General features: G+C 35.8%; 1 protein-coding gene across 2 annotated transcripts in view; it reads right to left on the bottom strand.

Annotated features, from left to right (window-relative positions):
* Positions 1–8,378: 8,378 nt before the first annotated feature.
* The window catches only part of KCNH5 (potassium voltage-gated channel subfamily H member 5), a 347,163-nt gene continuing 333,361 nt past the window's right edge, over positions 8,379–22,180 (bottom strand). The window contains exon 11 of one of the 2 annotated variants that reach the window (XM_025392372.1): positions 8,379–10,261. In XM_025392372.1, the coding sequence (XP_025248157.1) occupies positions 9,314–10,261 (948 nt within the window). In that variant the 3' untranslated portion in view covers positions 8,379–9,313. The remainder of the gene's footprint in view (positions 10,262–22,180) is intronic. The other variant, XM_025392374.1, reaches the window with a different exon arrangement.

The following is a 22,180-nucleotide window of genomic DNA, read 5'->3' on the forward strand; positions in this document are numbered from 1 at the left end:
TTTTTTTTTGAGATGGAGTTTTCTCTTTGTTGCCCAGGCTAGAGTGCAATGGCATGATCTTGGCTCACTGCAACCTCCAACTCTTGGGTTCAAGTGATTCTCCTGCCTCAGCCTCCCTAGTAGCTGGGATTACAAGTGCCCACCACCACTCCCAGCTAATGTTTGTATTTTTAGTAGAGACAGGGTTTCACCATGTTGGCCAGGCTGGTCTGGAACTCCTGACCTTAGGTGATCCACCCGCCTTGGCCTTCCCAAGGGCTGGGATTATAGGTGTGAGCCACCATGCCCAGCCAAAAATTGGTATCTTTCTTAATTGAGTTATTACCACAGAACTTACAAGGAAAGATTGCAATTTATTGTTGACTGTGTGTGTGTGTGTGTGCATGTGTAAGGAAAGAAGAAAAAAAGAGGAGCAAAATCACAAGAAGTGGAGAAAGCATTAATTACTGATCATCTATGTAGAAAGTTTCACTTCACTTTGACAATTCATTTTATCTGTGATCATCATATCCTTGATTCCCATATAATTGAAAGCTAACTCTAGAATCCTCTACTTATATTCTAATATAGCCATAGCAAAGACGAAGCTTTATTTGGTTGTTCTGTAATCAAAATGTAATTTTATGTAGCCATAGGTATGAATAATTTTTCAGTGATACGCCAAAAAGTGTTCCTTAAACTTGTCTTTTAGTTAGAAGAAAAATCTGTAGTTCTCATGTCGCAGACATGTTACATATGCAGCTCTTGTTTTTTAATAGGAATTTGGCAAAGCCATTTATAATTTTTTTCAAAAATGAGAAAAAGTACACTTTTATTCCATGTACATTCTGCCCTTTAAGCCTCTAAATTTCACTGCTTGGAATAAACTCATAATGTTATGATATATTAATAGAATTTTAGAAACATTATTAGAGAAACTTTTTAAAATCCCGTTTTAAAATAAGGATTTCTCCAAATTCCTATTCAGATCTGCTCATTATCTCTATCTTTCATGGTACAGAGAAATATTCTAATTCAACCAAATTTACTCCTGGAGCTTAAACTTTTTAATTTCTGATATAATACTACTTTAATTTTATCATTTATACCTTAATGATACAATTTATCAGAGGAAAAATATTATGAAAGTTTAAGATAACACTGGAATTCTAATATATCAAAAGACTGTTTCCTCTAAACCTGTTGCTTTGTGCTTTACTACTGGGGAGCTTTTCACTTATTTAACTAAATTCAAAATAGCAATTTCCAACAAAGACCCAATTCAAATAAATTCCATAAAATGCACATTTTATTCTGTATCATGAAAAAATATCCACATTTAAATAAAGTGTGAAAAAAAGCAAAGTTAGCCCTCCCTGATGAAATACAGTTTATTGTGCTGAAACCCAGAATTCTTTTGGGCTAAAAGCTTCCACCTGCCAATTCACTTTTCTAAATGACCATTTCTTGAGAACAAACGTTAAATAAAGTGATAATCACCACAAACTTCCCAGAAGCAGTTGAATTTTGATCACAATTATTTCATAATTGACCCTAAAGTCACAAAGTTAAAATATTTTCAAACATTCTGTCAGCGATCAGGTGATAGGTCAACAGTACATACAAAATTTCTATATTATACATTGCAGTATCTTTGTTTAAGTAGAAAAAAGGATCTGCTTAGCATGAATCAGATTTTGAAAAGAGCCAACAAGTACTGCTTAGCATAATGGTATTAAAAACATCCCACATGAAATTTTTGCATTGTTTCCTTTGTTAATGCATGAATTAATTATTTCCGGTGAATTTAACCCTTAAAGGCAGAGGCATTTTTTATACCCCCAAAATCTCACCAATATGGTTGCAGTGACAAAAACATTTAAGAAGTTGCAAAATTAATTCCCATAGTAACATTAGTGTTATAGTAGAATTTACATTGTAGTATACAAAATGCCACAACTAGTGTAAACAAAGTCACTAAAACATAGAATAAAAAGAACTGTATAATTTTCAATATATCATGAATCTGCACATTTTGTGTTGTTTGAGTACCAAGCACTTCTAAAAGTCATTGCTCTTTCAACAAACTACAATGGATGTTTTAGGGTAAAAAAATGGTTCTAAACTGGTTTCCGCTTTTCATAACAATCACTTAAGAAATCTGTTCCTAATATGAAATGCATATTCCCTCTTGCTTTATTAACTGTGAACAGGTTATAAGGTGGAAGGCGACTGCTTGATGGAAGATGCTGGTGCAGTCAACCCTAAGGAGATGTAAACTATACTTATTCCCTCTCTGATAAAGGGTCATAAGAAGAGCAATGTGAAAACATCCCCGCAGAGGTCAAAAAAGGAATCCTGACCACTGTTTTTTCTAAAAATGAAATAGGCTAATCTTGATTTTAAATAAAAGTGCATTTGGATTTTGTGTAAGTTGACAGTTCATGGCTGTGACATAATATACCAATATTAAATACTTAGGACTATCAAACACTGTAACATGGAATTAAAAATGAATCTTTGCTGTGATTTTGCATAGTTTACTAGCTACGTATTCTTCCTGTTTGCAGTCTTGGTCTCATCAGGAACCTTTCCCGCTATAATTTGATTGAAAAAGTTGAGGAGCAAATGAGGGGTCCATGACAACAATGGTTCTAGGAACAACAATAATCTTTATGTTGCTTTTTGCCAAAGTCCAATTTCTCTAACTCAATGGAGAGTCTGACCATAGAGGGAAGTGGTTACATTTTATATTATGAAATATGATTTAGCACAGAATGGGGATAAAATTACTTAAATTAGTTATTATGGATACTCAGTCTGGTTTATTGAAGCATCAATGTGAATATTTTGGCTTTGAATGCTTTGGTCATTCAACAATCAGTGATTCTGCATGAATGAGAGAGAGTGATCAGATCTTTTTGTTTTCCCCCCATCAAAATGCAGCCCAGCCAGTCAAGTGCTTAGGGAACTGGGTTTGTAGGCCAGAACCAGAGGTTCTAAACTCACTGGTTGGTGGGAGAGCACTTATTTCTAAAGAAGGCCCCAACTTTTGACAAGCTTTCAAACTGCTTCCAAAGGTTTTGTTAAAACCTTAATGACACTGTGTCATCTTAAAAACAAATAAACAAAAGCTATTTAAAAGGCACCACACACGGAAAACTCATTAAAAGGAAGCAACTGCTATCCCTTCCCCACTCTCCCTTTTCCTCAGTTATAACTCTGGCCATAAGCTGCACTTTTTGGTTTACTGTTCTTTGACCAAGTGCCTTTACAGGTAGTACAAGTCATGACTTCATTTACATAATCATGCAGTGATAATGTAAAAGCCAGGATGGAAGTGAGCTGACTATAAAAAGCTTTGGATAGTGTCAGTGGGGTCCTTCACAGTCATTATTTTAAAAGTAGGATTATTCCTTTCTATGATTACCTCTGGCTCAGTTATTAGCCAAGTGAAAACAAGATGGTTTGGGCTGAAGATTCCAGCATGCAGTGTTGTAATATCTTGGTTTTTTCTCCTTTTCTCAAGACACTTGCTTTCAAAATCTCAAAGTGTAGAACAAATAAATCACATTCAGAAAATTAACATTTTTTCATTAGAGAAAATTATTGAAACTCTCTGAAGTAAATACACATACTAGGAACTCATTAATTTTGGATATAAGGATACAAGTTGCCATTCTAAACAGAGATAGTTAATTTGGATAATGCATTTAATGGTGGCTTGGCCAAGAAGCCAACATCAGTGCAATCAATAAAAATATCTGAATAATCTACTTAAAACCCAATGAGTCAAAAAATAAATTTTAAAAATAAATTCCAGAGTCTCATCCAAATCCCACTATTAAAAATAAAAAGAAATTATAGAAAAAATCCTGAATGACTCTTGCTTTCCTTAATTATTATGCATTATCTCTTTAGGTTAAAATTCAACTGGAAATGTTGATACCAGTGACTGTATGTGAAACATGCTTCTTATTTATAACTACATTTGACAGTTTACTTTGGCTGATGTCTTTCAACTGTTGGGAGAAGTAAATGAAAATTCCACTGTTAGGACAGGGCACCTTTTGCTTAAGACAGTATGATTTCAACCTCTGTCATTGACTCTGACCTACCAAGAAAAAACAAACATTTACATTCACATTATAGAGTGCAATTTTTAAGAATTATTTTAAGAAATCTTTAAAAGTTTGTGTCTGGAAAAACTTAGACCAGATGGTTGAAGTAGATAGTTCTTGTAACGTCAGTATTCTACAAAATAAAGTTTTCTCCCTAAGGTCTGACTGCATGTGTTAGAAACTCAACTTTACCATGTAACAGGTATGCTATCCCGGACAAGTTCCTTAACTTATACCTTCATGGGGTTGTTGCAAGAATTAAATTTGATAACCTAAATAAAATGCTTATCATAGTGAACACTTGGTAAATATAAGCTTAGTTAACTTATTTAACTTCTAAGTCTAAGAGTAAAGAAGCAGATAGATTCTACTCAGTCTTTTCTCAACCCTCGCCTTCATCATCTTCCTAGTTCCCAGTCCAAATCCTCAGTGCCCCTGACCCTCATAAAGAATGCAAACACATGGGTCTTACCCTAAACATGAAGTGATAGAAAATCTCAAGTCAGAATACAGACCAAAACTTATAATACATAGCACATAGTTGAGAATTTTGTTATAAGAATGTCTGCCCATGTGAAATCATGTATCTTGAACAGTTCATGATTATTTTAATATAAAAAGTTGAAGGATGAACTACTCTAGTTTTTATTTGTATAAATTTAAGGGTTACACATTTAGTTTTGTCACATAGATATATTGATGAACTACTCTATACCTTGGCCACTTATCAATATGCATACTTTTTTCACAAAATTGAGAATGTCCACCAAGCAGTATGATTACGTAGAATTAAGAAAAATCTTAAAATTTACCTATCTTTCTCTTCTTTCTCTCTTCCATCAACAGAGCTTCATTCTCTCCACGTTTATTTGATTCGTAGTTCTAAATTCCCAGAGAAGTATCAAGTTTTATGCTGACCTGCCACTAATAATTATTTAGCAAACTATGCCTCCCTCCATCAACCTCTGACCAGATAAATCTCTTCTAATACCTAAAAGAATATTTAGATAAAAATCACATCACCATCAATCCCTGAAATCTCTTCTAAAATCTAGAAGAATATTTTGATAGAGAGTACATCATGGATACTCTTCTATGAAAGAATGAAAAAGTGATCATTTGTCATAATGTAATTTTCACCTGCAAGAAAGATAATTTTTGCATTACCTAATAGTGTGTTGATATAAGAAGGCAACAGCTGTTATCTTTGTTTTCTTATTTATTGCCGGGGGAATGGTAGCATTTGGTACACCAGAAAAGGTTAACTTGCCCATAATTACCCTTCTAGTTTGTGGTAAAGCTAAATTCAGAATCCAAGACAAAGCTCAGATACTAATCTTAAGGTGTTTTCCAAAAGATTGTTTTTGTCTTTTCCCCCTTTCCATTAAGACAAGAAGAGAAATACTTTTACACCTAATAGAAAAAATTATAGCACAACATTCACATGACTATAAAATATTCATATTTGAAAGTTATCCATGTATGATATGCACATTCTAGATAAATGTTCTCATTACCTACATGAAATTTTGGAAAACAAACTCTGAGAAAATTGCTTAAACGATGAAAATTATACAAGATAGTGGAATTCATTAGGAATATGATGAATAATTTCACAAATATCTGCCACTGCACACTTCAAAACAGTCACTGCTCTGAAGGCTAATATTAAAAAAAAATTCCAAATGACTTTAATTATTTAAAATAAGACATCAAATAGACCAGATCTCAGAGGGTGAACAAAATCTCCTTAAACAGAAGGGAAAATGTGATTTTCATCTGGGCTCCAATAAGGTTAATTTTGATAACGGTACTTCAGTTAACAGTCACAACTAATTTTCCTATTAAAGTGTTGAGTACAATAGAAGTACACATTTCTTCTAGAGCAATTTCAAACCCCAAATTTTCCATTTTTTCTTTGATATGCATAAAGTTGTTTGTAAAAAATACTTAGGACATTTTTAGTCCTATACTTAATGCAAGATGCAACTAGCGTCATAAAAATTTTCCATTTTAACAATGAAGCATGGGCCTGTATTCAACCACTTCATTCATTTCAACCACTGTGCCTGAACCATTTTCAGTACCATTCATGTAGTTTTGGTATTGTCATCTGGCTTTTGTGTGCCCATTTGCCTTTTATCATAATCTCTTCCATCTGCTAGATCACATTTAATGCAACAATATCCTGATGCAGACTGATAAAACTTGCCATTATGATACATCACTCACATTTCCATTCTAATTTGACTTTTGCTATTATGTTACAACCACCTGTCGAGGATACAGCATCTGATCTTACCTATTAATAACATCATAGAAAAATATTGAAGGTGCGTAAATTGCTTTGGAAAATGTTTGGATTTCAAATACATATCCATTTACTCCTATTAATACATTATTTAGAAATATAATATTAAAAATTTTATTCTGGATGCACCAAGAGCATCTATACAGTGTAGGAATAAAACATGCAGTTATCTGGTCCCCAAAAGAGCATCTACTGTCTATGTGCTAGCTGAGGCAACATAGAACATGATTGTATCATTATTGCATGTATTAAAGCAAGTGTTCACCCTTCATTCAAATCTGAGTAAATTCAACTGCTAAGATTTGTGGAATCTGGGAACCTAAAAGACTACTCTATATACAATGTTTGCTGAAAACACGCATTCCTGCTGAAAACAGCGGGGTGCATTCAGGACTTCTTCATATCATGCACACAGAGAACAGAGATGGCTGAAAAAACTCTATGATAACTGCGCCATAAATAAATAATTGATACTTTCCCTCCTTCTTGAAAACTCGGAGTAATTCAAAACCATTATGTTTCTCACATATATGAACAATAATATTGTAGGTCGATTAGGTGAAACTCTATGTCAATGTCAGAACACGGTAAATATTTGCACCACTAATATGCAAAGGCATGAATTAGAACTTCAAATCATCATGTTGTTCACAGTCATTCTTTTACAGTTTTATACCAACAGTTATTTTTGAAGCACTGGCTAAAGTTAAACTAACAACTTCTGTACTCAGATTTTTATTTTAACCACACATTCACCTTTAAAAGCTTAAGCCAAACTTGACTTAAACAGATAGAAAAACATCCTGAAATTCAATAAATGTCAGAGGTCAAGAAAAAGACATCATCCTCACCATGAAAGCAACAAAATTCCAATTTCAAGGCTGATTCCTTACTCCATAATTATTTCATTTTCTTGTGTTTGTGGTAGGTAGATATTGTAGCATTACATGGAGACGTGCTCCCCTGAAAACTTCCATTATGGCTAATGGAAGTTATGTGCACAAAGAAAGGAAAACGGAGCCCATGGCACATAACGTATGTTTTGAGACTCCTAGATTAAAGAGGCACATCTTGTGGGCATGTGAAGTTCAGTAGAAATTCTAAAATAGCAACTGTTTTTATAAATCACTGTTTTGCACTTCTCAAGTCTGAATGTGATAACGTGTCTTTCAGTTCTAGTGGCTTTGGTTGGGGATACTGGGAGATAGAAAAGCTCATACAAATAGGTATAATAGACCAAAATATCTCCTTCGATTTTGCCATCATTTTTGCATATTGTTAACATATATGTACAGAAGGTCCAGTAATATATAAATTACTCACACATATTTTCAACTTCATGCAAACACTAACTCCCCTGCTCCCCATATTAAATGCTGTGCATGCGCTGACTGAAAAGTATGCTTCCCTGAACAACTTCCTAAAATATAGTTTAGTCAAAAGAAATAAGTTCTCCTGGGTTCTTACAAGTGAATGTGTATTTTATTCTCAATCCATATCATTTAAGGGACTAGCTATATACAGGACAACTCTTTGTGACTTTTTAAAAAAAACTTGACAATAGGCACTTTCTACAAAGAGGATTTGAATTCAAAAGACTAAAATTCAGTCTCTAGTATCCCCTTTCATAAATGGATCTGCCTGAGCCACAATAGTTTATTGAATCAACTTAGCAGAAGTCCAGCAGTAGAACTGTGTGCAAAAAGCTTTTAAAAATTATAACCAGAATAAAATGGTAGAAAAGCAGTTATCTGAGTCGAGCAACTTAATGTCTACTTCTTGGTTTGTTTGTTTGTTTTACCACATTTCATGTGTTATCACTACAAACACTAAGATTCATGTGTCAACAATCCGTACCAGTGTTTCATTCTTTCTAAGTTACAGACATGCCACAAAAATTTATCTGTTTACACTCTTTTTTATTTTATATCATAATAGTTAGTATTTTGATATGATTACTTAAATGCTTTTTTTTTTGTATATTTCTCTGCTAAGAAGCCTTTCAACGTCACTCTTGAACATGTTTTGGAAATACAAATTTAGAGCATTCATAAGCTTTGGAAATTCAGCATCTCTTACGTGAATTGTCAAAAGGCCTTATACCCTGTAGTGCAGTGTTTCTATAATAACGTACACTATATTAATAGTTTAGTATTTATGGTGTCGATAATGTCAGCCTACAAGATGGCAGCTGTTCTCCAAGAAGGAGGGAGTAGGGATTTCCTTACATAAGAGCTAATGATTACTATCTAAGTATAACGTTAAAAAAGGAGAGGTATAGTTGATCAAAAATGTAATTCATGCACAAAACCCATAGCAATAAGTTTTCAATACCCCACACTGTTATCTGACTTAGCAACAAAACAGTCATTTAAATGGAGCAAACACCGCCTGTAGGGGAAAAGAACCTAACACTAAGTTACAGAAAAATCCTAGGGAAAGAGATCATAACATGGTACTAATAGTTTAAAAGACTGAACTCTTCCTTGGCATTAATCTATAATTTTAACTTAACAGAACAGTGAGAAAATGATAGCACGATATACATACTCAGCCTGAGATCAAATTTGTCATGGCAACATTGGCAGGTTGGACCCTGATTCTTCAAATATTACATTGCCTTGGGTAACAAAAATCATACTCTTTTATTATAGAATAGAGATTATAAATAAATGTAAATTGTGCATGCAGTCAACTGCATAATATACAAGCAATATCTATGTTTTTAATCATCATCTTCTTTGGCAGGCCAGAATCCAGCTGGACATGCAATATTTACATATCAAAATCCATGTGTGGTCATCATCTTGAAAGCAAGTGAAAATATATATATGTATATACTGTATATACACACATATGTATATACTGTTTTAATATATTAACAAATATATATGTATATATATTAAAAGTGGATTTCATCTTTGTCAGATTCAGGTGATTCAGGCCTTGAAACACTAAAAATATCCTGACATGGTATCTGGGGAGGTACTTGGAGTGGCATTTGGGATTTGGGAGACGAGGCCTGGGGTATGCTTTTCTCTGACAGTATTTTTAAAATTTCTGCCACCTGCTTTTCTAGGGCAGTCATTCTGCAGCTGAGCAGCTGGATGTCCTCTTTGAGTTCGTGTTTGACTTCCTGCAGTGTGGTCTGTAAGGCCTGCTCCGGGATGGGATAAAACGGGTGCTTGGCATCAGCCTGGATGGGACTGTGCTCCAGCGGACTTCGGGCCTCCCCAGCCTTATCCAAACGAAGGTCACTTTTTGTAATTCCACTGTCACAAGAATCTGTTTTCCTTAGTGGGTTTTTGGTCACACTGTTCTCTGAATCACTGCTCTTGGGATCCTCAGACAATAGCCCCATTGACTCAGCTTTAGTGACATTATTCCAGTCTTCCTTTTTCTCCTCATGGGCTCCCATATTATTCTTGAGTCGCAGCCACCCTTTTCCATTTCCATTCTTCATTCTTATTGGGCTGTTGACTTTGAGACATTTTTGGTCAGCACCGCCGTTGGGCTTGAGTTCCATGGCATCGCGGTTGTTCTGCTTAAGGGATTCGCTGGTTTTCACGTAGGCCAGAGATGTCTGAATGGGAGTAATTTGTGACACAGTCACCACACTGGTGCCAGTGATGGAGGCTCCATTCTGTAAGGAGCGGCTATCTACCTGGAGTTGGTTCCTCTCGGGGTCACCCTGTGTTGAGCCCTGATTCCGCAGCTCCTTCTGCTGCTTGAACTTCTGGAAGAGCTTTCTGACCGGGTGGTCCACAGGGATGCTGAGGGTCACCTCATTCTTCTGCCGGAGGCGCTCCTCCTCCTCTTTCTTCACATCACTGATCTTACGAAAGATGATCTGTGGAACGGGAGAGACAGTCAGAGCCTGATTATAAAAGCAAATGGATTAACAGTTGTGTGACACTATGCTGTATGTGCTTTGTGTTACAAAGAAAACCCTTCAACATTCAATAAGATTATTTCTGAAGAAAAAAATCCGAATGCCATTTATGGAATTGCATTTATGAAATTTATGGATGCAATATGCCTTAAATCCAACACGGAAATGTTGGCTACTTACTTACTTAGTTCTAGTCCCCTACATATCAGAGGGAGAATTACTCAAGAGACAACTGAGTAGAGGTACTTTGCTTCTAGTTTATGTTCCCATTATATTACTGTTTAGTAGGAAATACACAAACACATACACACACACATATATATATATTTGTATGTGTATATATGTATACATATATAAGGAAATACATATTTATCCCTTAAATTTCTCTGTAATGAATTGCTACTTTTGTATGATTTTCCAATTTTCCTTATTGTGTAGAAATAAGATTCAAAACCATTTTTAATATTATCCTCTGTTTGGGTATCAGATAGTAAGAATTCCAGGCTATAAATGTACTGAAAAGTTAGACAGTTTAGCAAATGGCACCTGGGGTGGGTGAGGGGAGAATTTAAATTTATTTATGTGACCCTAGAAGGCAGAACTAGAATTTGTGAGAAAACGTTTCTGGGAGGCAACACCAGCTCAGCACAGAGACTTCATTGCAAACTGCTCTCTATCGAATAAACTGCCTCGAAAATTCATGATCATTCTAGCACTAAAAGGTTAAAACAGAAAGTATGTTTTTCATGTGACATGTTCACTGGGTTGGAGGTTGAACTCTTCAATTTCCAAGATTCTTTAAATTTTAAACATAAAACTAAATACATAGTACAGGTGAGGGGTTAGAGATCCATAAATAAATGAGCATCATTTTATTTAAAATGTATTTTGAAGATAATAATGGGAAGAACTTATGATAACCCCATCAAAAGAAATAAAAAAATGTTGGCTATATAAGAAATTGCCACATATATTATCAGAGTTGGAAATAAAGTTAATGTGTGAGATTTTTGCTCAGAGTCCTGAAAAGCAAAGTAACTACAGGTGAAGGCTGTAAGGAAAATGAAAAAAAAAAAAAAAAAAAAAAAAAAAAGAGTTATATAAGATAAGGCACTTTCAGAATCAGACAATTTTATTACTCAAGGAAAATTACTTACCTTGATCACCCTCCGTAAGTTGTTGGCTAGAGTAGAAACACATGTGAAGCATGCATTCTCTAACCCATAACAGACACTCAACATACATTGGTTCTCTCTCCTTGAACTCTCATAAAATACTCCTATCTGAAACCATTTACTATCCTTTGAATATTCAGCAGCTGCCTGGAGTAACATATCATCATTGATTTTACACCAAAAACTGATACTATTGATGGTCACCGTTAACAGAAAAGTCAGAAAGGTAGGAATTCCCCTTCCAGGTAAGAGGGCATTTTCTAAAATGAGATTGATGCACTAAATTCAGCTTATCAAGTGGTAATAATTTGTATTTTAAAATAAATTCAGTAACTGTAAAGGCCAATATTTTTCTTCTTGTTAGTGGCACATGAAATTGGGTCTTTTAAAAATATGTAATAATAATCTCAAATTCTGATATCAAAGTTCCAGCAGTTTAATTAGAAGTCTTTCAAAGGGTTGACACATTTCTTATGCTTCCCAAGTAAACATAGGTTGTACTAAGTCTTCAAGATATGAACATTCTTTAGAACCAGACAGACCCAGACACAGAAACACAGATACTATTTTCCTATTTCAGCGCCTTTTTGAAAAAGGACTCACTTTGATTCTATGGGTGGACATAAGAGGCCTAATATGAATAATTTTCCACATCCCCCTTTCCATTCACCACTGGCCCTTTTTACTTTTTTAAGGTGGTTGTTTAGCCTAGGATAGACATAGTGTTGGTTCGATGTGGTAACTGAGAGCAGCCTTCACATTTGGGAAAAGGGAACTGTTTCAAAGTCAGTGGAGTGTGACAGGTGCTAGGCACACAGGAAGGTCAGGTAAAATGCAGGTCCCCTGTGCAATATTTGGGACATACTAAAAACATCAGACATTAAAAATCTGAATTGGACGTATGTATACTTTAACAAATATTCATTGTTTATCAGAATTTTAATTTTACCTTGGAGTCCTGTATTTTTGTTTGCTACATTTGGCAACCCTATTAGTATATACAGACAAGGACATTCCTATCCTTGTAATGTCTACATGTCCTGCCAAGCAGAGACTATACTGAAAGATTTGGTATTACTGATATCTGAGAATTTGTGGACACCTTAGGCAAGAGCCTTATTTGTTTAGATTTGTCAATATAATGGCCAATAATTGCTTGCAATTATTGTGTGCTTACCAAGTTCAGGGTGTTTTGTGATGTAAGACTGTAACATGCCCATGTAAAATATCAATAAAATAAATCTTTCCCAGCTTCCTTGACCACCAGCTGCCCCACCCACCCAACCAAGAACAAACAAAAGTGTTTGAATTGCTACTCTTTAGCTAGAAACAAAGACTCCAAATACAAAAATACACAGAGCAAAGTGGGTCCTGGCACACGGCTTGATTTCTCACCTACACCAGGGGACAAATGAGATAGAGCTGGATCTGTATTTTGCTGTCAAGAAACGTAAAAGTAACAGGGAAAGAGAAAAAATCGAGCTTTGGTACATTAGATGACAGAATTCTGAGCATTGCACATTGTTCCTTTCCCCCTTTTTACTCCCCGGAGATAGGAAATTAAGTAATTTCAAACATAGCTCCCTTGAGGTTTGAGGGTACTTATGAGCAACAAGACTGGTCCTGAATTGTTACTGAGTTTGCAGAACAGCAGGACCTACACATCCAGTCTCAGGAGCCAGCAATGCACGGTGGAAAAACATGCTCTTTAGAGAGTCACAGATCCCTTCTTTGCTCCTTGCCCTTCACTTCCTTTATAGCTCAGAGGGGCACTGGCTGGGATGCCCTGGAGCTCAGGAAGTCACTGAAGTCAGTCATTCGTGAATTCAGTCTGCTAGAAGCCAGCCAAGGCAAAAGCACTCTGTGAGGTGGGAAAAGTTATTGCACCCCGTAGGTCACCTGCCACCAGGGACTTTCAGGCCATCAATTATGCCACACATAAAGACAGCCAGCAGTTGGACATGACCAGCTCAAAAGCCAACACTCTGAGGAGTGGCTACAGGCCCTCCAGATCTCAGACACAAGCCCTAAGTCCTGAAGTAGATCCCCCTTTCTCCTTAGCAGCAGGCCTGCTGACAATCTGCAGCCCAGTGAGAGGAGAAGCAAGTGCAGGAGGAAGGTTGGAAAGAGGGGGTCATGAGGAGATTTATCACCCAGTCTATACAACTGTAACTGAAGCCTAACTGAAAACAGTAACACTTGGATTTGGTCAACTACTTATTATATCCAGGTTTGTAAGAGGTAGATTTTTTTAAAAAAAATTACTAGTTTGAATTGACTGTATAGGATTAGATTACATTTATTTTATTTTACTTTTGACTATGGAACAAAATAATGGTATTGTAAAATGATTATAAAATAGCTGTATGTAGCAAAGTGGTCACTTCCACACATGTATTTTCCCATTTAAGTGTCATAAATGAGAACATTTTATGAGCTAGGTCCTATTCTCTACTGTAGGACACAGGTCCTATTATTCTTATATTACAGAGAAGCCAATTGAGGCATAAAGAGTTTAAGTGGTTTCCCTTAGGTCACACAACTGAGTGTCCAGGATACAAATCCGAGGGGTCAGATTCCAAACAGTCTTAACCATTCCACTCTCCTGCTCCTCAAGGTAACTTTTATACTTTCTCCTGGACTCCGTGAAAACTTGGATAGATGAATGGGTGAAGTAGGAAGTCGTGCAGCAGTTTCACACCCAGTAGGTCACCCTTCACAGAGCCTTTGCCATGGAGAACCACCCCTGAAAGCAGTGAATTGAACACGATCGAAGCTCTGTGCTTGCTGGGAAAGTGGTAGCCTTGACCAGCACTTTGAAAGAGCTTTGTGGGAGGCAGTCTCTAGACCCTCCTCACTCTTCAAAGCAGAGCCAGTAGGCTTCAATGCATGCTACCATTTTGTAGCTTCCGGTCCCCTTCAAGGATGCCTTGCGTTTTTGTTTTGTTTTTAACTTCCTTCTACATATATTAAATATACTACCTTTATGGAAGGCGGGGGCAGGGAGGGTCAAAGAATGTGACTTTCCCTGGACTTTGACATCATCCTTGATTCCATTTACACCTAAATCATTTGTTTATTAGAATAGGGATTTCTGTCTGCTTTGCTAACTGCTATATCTCAAGTGTCTATAACATGCCTGCCACATTGAAATTCCTCAACAAATAAATGTTATTCATTAGTTCAAGAACCTTTTCATACATTCAGCAAATGTATGTTTGTTACAAATAAGAAGGGCACTTTATAGTTCCTTCACTATGTTCCTCTCTCCAAACAATGAATCAGTGCTATCTGTATATTATTATTATTATTATTATTATTGATCATTAATGTCTACTCCTCATTTGGAAGCAGGAGCTATATCATTTGCCTTCTGGCATTCCTAGAACCTGGCCAGCTGCTGAACAAATGCATACTGGATAGCTCACGTTCAAATCTTTGACCCACAAATCAGTCATTGAAAGGTCTTGAATCAGAATCTGCTTTGATTTCATTGCAAGGATGTAACAATATCCATTAGAAGCTTATTTTTTAACTTATGACAAAACAAAATTTTCTTTCCTACTGCAAGGTAAGAGAATATAGGCACTGGAATTAAAAACAAATGAAAAATGAAAAGGTGATTTAATCATGCTTATGGGCTTTAAACACTAATTTACAAGGTGCTACCACCAGCTGATCCATATCTTATATGCAAAGTATGATAGTTTTTTGTTTTGTGGTTTAAAAGAATGTACAAATATAATAAATAAGAAGATAAAAAATCAGGGATGCCTAACATAAGTAACTCACTGTATTTCAAAAACACGAAATGCAATTAGGCCCTCTCTATAAGTCCTTACAGTTTCAGAGACAGTTTTATGACCTAAGCTCCAATACTGAGTAACATTGAATATTTATTACTAAGAAAACTACATTTCTATGGTAATTATTATACATTACCATTATGAGTATTCTCAAATTAATTCTGCTGAACGTTTCCTTTTAAGAAGGGCTTTTTGGCTGGGAATGGTGGTTCATGCCTGTAATCCCAGCCCTTTGAGAGGCCAAAGTGGGAGGATCATTTGAGCCCAGAAGTTTGAGACCACCCTGGTAACACAGGAAGACCCTATCTCTACAATAAAATTAAAAAAAAAAAAAAAAATGACACGCATGGTGGTACATGCCCGTGGTCCTAGCTACTTGGGAGGCTCAGGCAGAAGGATCACCTGAGCTCAGGAATCTGAGGTTCCAATAAGTTATGATCATGCCATTGCATGTCAACCTGGGTCTCAAAAATAATAATAAATAAAAATTTTAAAAGGAAGGGCTTTTTACCTTTAACTTTATTTTTAACATGCATGTAGTAAAATGGTTCAACTGAACATAGTGGAAACATCGATAAATTTTATTTAAGCTCTTTAAAATGGTGTGTTTTATTTACATTTTAAAAATTGCATCCTACACTTTGGCCATTGAAAGAACCTATAAACAGTAAGATTTTTCAAAATCCAATTGAATCTTTCATGGGCAACTGGCAAATTGTAACTCAAAAAGTAAAATGTCTCCTGCTAATTCAATATGTAATTTATATACTTTAATTTTACTCAATTATTATATGGATGATCATTTTTCTCTAAAAAACAAGCTTTTTTTAACCATGAAGAAATTATTATAGAAAGTGTTAAAGGATTTGAGTTCATAAGAGTTCAACTTGTATGAATTAAATGGTGTGAAAAATGCATATCCTTACTTATCAATGTAGTTTTAAAAGAAATCAGCTTTTAAAAATCTAATGTTTGGTTTTATTCTCAGTACTAAAAACCTAGACCCTTTTTACTTGATGTACATTGTGTCCATCTTTTGTCCAATGGCAAATCAGATTGCTGCTGAACACTACAAAAATTAAGGACAAAATTTAAAAACCAGAAATCAGGCTATGGTTCCAGCTACACATTTATTGGTAGAATGCACAATAACCTGTACTGTTTCTATCAGCAAAGAGATTTATTTCATTTAAGCTTTATTTTTCTCTGTACTTCATTATGTTCTGCAGAATCCATGCTGGAAGGTTTAATTTATTTAAATGATAAAAGCTTCTTAAACGTAACAGGGAACATGGCCAACTGAGCTTTCCATTTCAAAAGTAGGGCATTTGATCATAAGTGATATCAAAATTGAATAATTTGAATGTGTACTGAACTTTGAAATCCAATAAAGGCAAGAAAAGAATGGTTAGAATCATTTGTCCAATGACATGGATTTAGTGTTATATAATTTGCAGAAAAGAAAGAGATGTTTTCTCTCAAATGGCTCATCACTTACAAGATCTGTGAATTGACTAGGAATTTATAGCTATATGTGATCAAGCAGTGAGTAGCTCTGGTTCATTTGACTCTCCTAGGATTTAGTTGGTTTGATTCTTTGGTTCTTCTTACCGTTTTCATAATCTTAGTCACAAATTCTAACTCTAGCCCTCCAATCCATGACAACCTGAACTAATACAACAAAGCATTATTTATTCAACACTACCATGTATATATCAGAGGCTGTAAACTCTCAGTGAAGGCCACAGTGATGGGGCTGTTGCAAATGACCATTCTACAAATTTAGATGTGCTTACGGTAACAATGATGCATGATACCCTGTTTTGAGATGTGGCAGCCTTGTTTACTTCAGCCACTCATAAATCTAGAAGCTCTCCAAGGGCACAAAATGTGTTACAGATCTAATTCAGCCTCTTAGGCCCTAAAACTTTTGAAGAATTAATTAATTAAGCAAATGTAAAGAAAAAGGAAGGAAGGAAAATGGGTAGAGAGGAAGGAAGAAAGGGAGGAAGGGAGGGAGGGATAGAAGAAGGGAAGAAAGGAGGGACGGGAAGGGATAGGGAAGGAATATCTTTTGGTTTTGCTAATGTGTAGGTAATGCCTAATGTAAGAATGATTAGTATGATGCAAATGCAAAAGATTCTAGAATAACTAATACAGTTACTGAAATAACTAACGAAATGTTCTAAGCATCATTTTCTTTACCATGTAAAAGATCATTTATCTCAATTCTGAATTCAGGCTATCATAAACATGAAAATATATTTTTCACAATGAACAAAACATAGACTCTAAACTTTACCAGTGCTAGCCTAACTTTGAAATATGGTGCTCAATGCATATGTTTTTATTTGTACAAATTTTTCATTTAAAAAAAAAATAGCAGGAAAGCAAAGTCTTCAAAAGCAAGAATACAGTTATTCCAAGGTGAATCTGACAAGGTTTTTTTTTTTAGACGAAGTCTTACTCTGTCACCCAGGCTGGAGTGCAGTGGTGCAATCTCGGCTCACCGCAAGCTCTGCCTCCTGGGTTCACGCCATTCTCCTGCCTCAGCCTCCCGAGTAGCTGGGGCTACAGGTGCCCACCACCATGCCCAGCTAAGTTTTTGTATTTTTAGTACAGACGGGGTTTCACCATGTTAGCCAGGATGGTCTCGATATCCTGACCTCGTGATCCGACCACCTCAGCCTCTGACAAGATTTTGATTCACTGTATCAAACACTGCAGTAGCCCATGAATTGCTCTCCTTGCCTCAATTTTTAGTCTCATTTTTCTTCATTCTACTCTTTGCTGTTGACTATAAAATATAATAGTGTACTAGTCCAAAAATTACAGAATAAAATCCAAACTCCTTAGTAATAAGTCAGCAATCCAGCAGTGGTCCAGCCCTACCTGCTTCTCTAACCTCTGCTCCTTCACTCCTCACTTGGCCTCCACACACCTGCCACACTGAGTCACTTTGAGTTTGAGCATGTATTTATGATACTGCATATACTGTTCTTCTTCCTCCTTCTCACCCACTGGAGGACTCCTACGTGTCCTTTGATACTCAGCTCAACTGTGTCCTTCTTTATAAGGTAGGACTAGCTACATAATTTTCAGAGCCCAATGCAAGATAAAAATTCAGGATCTCTAACATCATACATCATATAGTATATAGTAAAGTACTAGAAGCTTTCCCCCTAATATCAGCAAAGAGAGGAGCAGGGCTGATCCCATCACTTCTACTTAACATTGTATTGGGGGTTCTAGCCAAGGAAATTGTCGAGAAAATAAAATAAAAGTTATCCAGAATAGAAAGGAAGAAGTAAAACTCCTCTAGAGATGACATGATCATGCATATAGAAAAATCTTAAGAAATACAAGAGAAGCCTGCTAGAATTGATAAAGGAGTTCAGCAAGGAGGCAGTATATGCATTCAATATAAAAATCTGTTATATTTCTATGCACTAGCCATGAACCATCTGACAATGAAATTAAGAAAATAATGTTATTGACAATAGCTTCAAGGAGAATAAAAGAAATAAATTTAGCAAGAGAAGAGGTATAGGAGTTGCACCTAGAAAAACTACAAAACATTGACATAGATTAAAGAAAACCTAAATAAATGGAAAGACATCTCATGTTTACATATTGGAAGATGATATTGCTAACATGGCAATACTACCCAAGTTGCTCTATAGTTTTGATACAATTTTCATCAAAATTTCAACTGCCCATTTTTCAGAAATTGATAAACCAACCCTAAATTTTAGATGACAATGCAAGGGACTCAGAAGAGTTGAAACAATATTGGAAAAAGAGAACAAAGTTGGAGGACTTACACCTAACACTTTTAAAATGTATAACAAAGCTACAGTAATTAAAGGATTTGGTACTGGCATAAGAATAGACATAGATATCAGTGGAATACAACTGACAGTCCTGAAATAAACCTATGCATCTATGGTCAACTGGTTTTTGACAAGGGTGTCAAAGCAATTCAATGACGAAAGAAGAATAATCTTTTGAAAAAATGGTACTGAAACAACTGCATATACACAAACAAGAAATGAATGTGGATATCTGCCTAACACCATATACAAAATTAAACTTATAATGGATAAAATACCTAACTGTAAGAGCTAAAACATTAAAGTTCTTAGAAGAAAGCAAAGGTGTAAATTTTAGTGATCCTGAATTAGACAATGATTTTTTAGATAGGTACATAAATCTCAAGGCAGGAAAGAACAAATTAATTAATTGGACTTCATCAAAATTAAAAATGCTTGTACTTCAAAGGACATTATCAAAGTGAAAAGACAACTCACAGAATTAGAGAAAATATTTGCAAATAATATGTCTGATTGCATAACGTAAAGGTGGTATACACCATGGAATATTACCCAGACACAAAACTGAATGCAATCATGTCCTGTGCAGCAACATGGATGCAGCTGGAAGTCATTATCCTACATTAACACAGAAACAGAAAATCAAATGCTGCATGGTCTCACTTACAAGCAGGAGGTAAACATTGGGTACACACAGATGTAAAGACGGGAACAATAGACACTGGGGACTCTAAAGAGGGAGGAAAGGGGGAAGGGTTAAAAAACTAATTATTGGGTAGTTTTTCACTACCCAATATTGGGTACTCTGTTCACTATTTGGGTGATGGATTCAATAGAAGCCCCAACCTCAGCATCACACAACATATCCATGCAACAAACCTGCACATCTACCCCCTGAATTTAAAATATAATAATAATAATAAATCTGATATAGGTTTAGTATCTAGAATATATAAAGAGCTATTATAACTCAGAAATAAAAAGACAAAAGAAAAATAATTTTAAAATCATCAAAAAATTTGAATAGACATTGATTCAAAGAAGGTATACAAATGGCCAATAGGCATATGAAAAGACACTCATCATTAATCATTAGAGAAATGCAAATTAAAACTACAATAAGCTATCATTTCACACCCTGTAGGATGGCTGTAATAAAAAACACAGAAAATAACAAGTGTTGGAAGGATGTGGAGAAACTAGCACCTTCACACATTGCTGGAAGGAATGTAAAATGGTATAGCCTCTGTGGAAAAGAGCTTGGCAGTGCCTCAAAAAGTAAATCATAGAGTAGCCATATGACCCAGCAATTCTACTCCTATATATCCAAGAGAATTGAAAACATATAGTCAAACAAAAACTTGTACATGAATGTTCACAGCAGCATCACTTATGATAGCCAAATATTAGAAACATCCCACATATTCATTAATGGATGAGTTGACAAAAATGTAGTGTATCCACACAATGAAATACTATTCAGTCACCAAAAGAAATAAAGTATAGACACATAATGCAACGTTGAGAAACCTGGAAAACATCATGCTAAGTGAGAGGAACCTGACTCAAGGGGCCACATCTTAAATGATTTCACTTATATGAAATGTACTGACTTGGCAAATTGAGAATCAGAGAGGATATGAATGGTTGCTAGGCATAAGGGAATGTGAGAAAGTGGAATGACCACAAATGTTTGTGGGTTTCTTCTGGGGATGATGAAAATGTACTAGAATTAGATAATGGGGATGGCCATACAACTTTGTGAATATACTAAAAAATGCTAAATTGTATACTTAAAATATTGTGAGTTGTATGGAATGGGAACTATATAGAGTTCCTTGTTCAAATTCAAAATTATGAAGAATTTCAAGATGACAAAAACAGAACATTACACCAAAAGCAGGATCCTTCCAAGTGCATGGCCCTGCATATCTGCACAGGTTGCACACCCATGAAGCCAGCTAGGAAGCTCTCACCAGCCTCTCAGTCAGAGTTGGTCCATCCTACGCTATACCCCAGTAGCACTTACTTTACGCCTGATAAAAGAAAAACTTCCGCCGAATTAAATTTAAAGGAGTTTAATTGAGCAATGAATGATTCGTGAATTGGGCAGCCCCCAGAATCACAGCGGATTCACAAACACTCCAGCGCAGCCACGTGTGAAAGAAGATTTGTAGACAAAAAAGGGAAAAGATATACAGAAATCGAAAGTGAGGTACAGAGTGGCTGGATTGGTTACAGCGCAGTGTTTCCCTTACTTGAACAATCTGAAGACTCAGCAGTGTATGAATGGTTGAAGTACAGAGCTAGGATTGCCCAAGACTTAGCTATTGTTACAGGCACATACTCCTAAATTAGGTTTTCAATCTTGTCTACCTATTAAGTTATGTTGCTATTCATCCACAAGGACTCAAACACAGAAGTACAGAGTCCTTCTCAGGCCATATTTAGTTCACTTTAACGTGCCTCTTATTAAGTGGTAGGATGCAGCACATGCAAGATATTTACATTATGGATATGTGTTAAAAATCTACCATGTTCCACGTTCTGTTTTGGAGTTAAGAATATATCTGTAAACAAAGCAAAACTCCCGAAGTATTTTATATGATGTCAGATAGTGATGGGGGCTACAAAGAAAAATAAAGTATAAGGGCATAGGGAATGGCAGAGTGGTTGAGTATCTATGAGGAGGTGATACTTGCTCAGAGATATTCATGAATGCAGAAGTGGGCGACGGAGAGGGCTCAGAGAGGGGAAATCTTAAGGTGGGAAAATGCTTTGTATGTTTCAAGCACATTAAGGAAGATACAGTGGGTAGCCCTCAGTGAACAGGAGGAGAATGCTGCAGAGGACGTGGAAGAGGTGGCCAGGGACTTCAGATTTTACCTGTGAGGAGAGGGAAAGTCATGGGAAATCTGGAGCAGAGGATTCACATAATCTCACTTCCACTCACTTCCACATTGAAAGGTTGGAAGGATAGAAGAAGAGATACTAGTAAAGAGACTTTTTGACCCCGTCTCTACTAAAAAAAAAAAAAAAAAAAAAAAAAAAAAAAATTAGCCA

Source organism: Theropithecus gelada, chromosome 7b (genome assembly GCF_003255815.1).
Source record: "Theropithecus gelada isolate Dixy chromosome 7b, Tgel_1.0, whole genome shotgun sequence".
In the NCBI taxonomy this organism is placed as follows: Eukaryota; Metazoa; Chordata; class Mammalia; order Primates; family Cercopithecidae; genus Theropithecus; species Theropithecus gelada.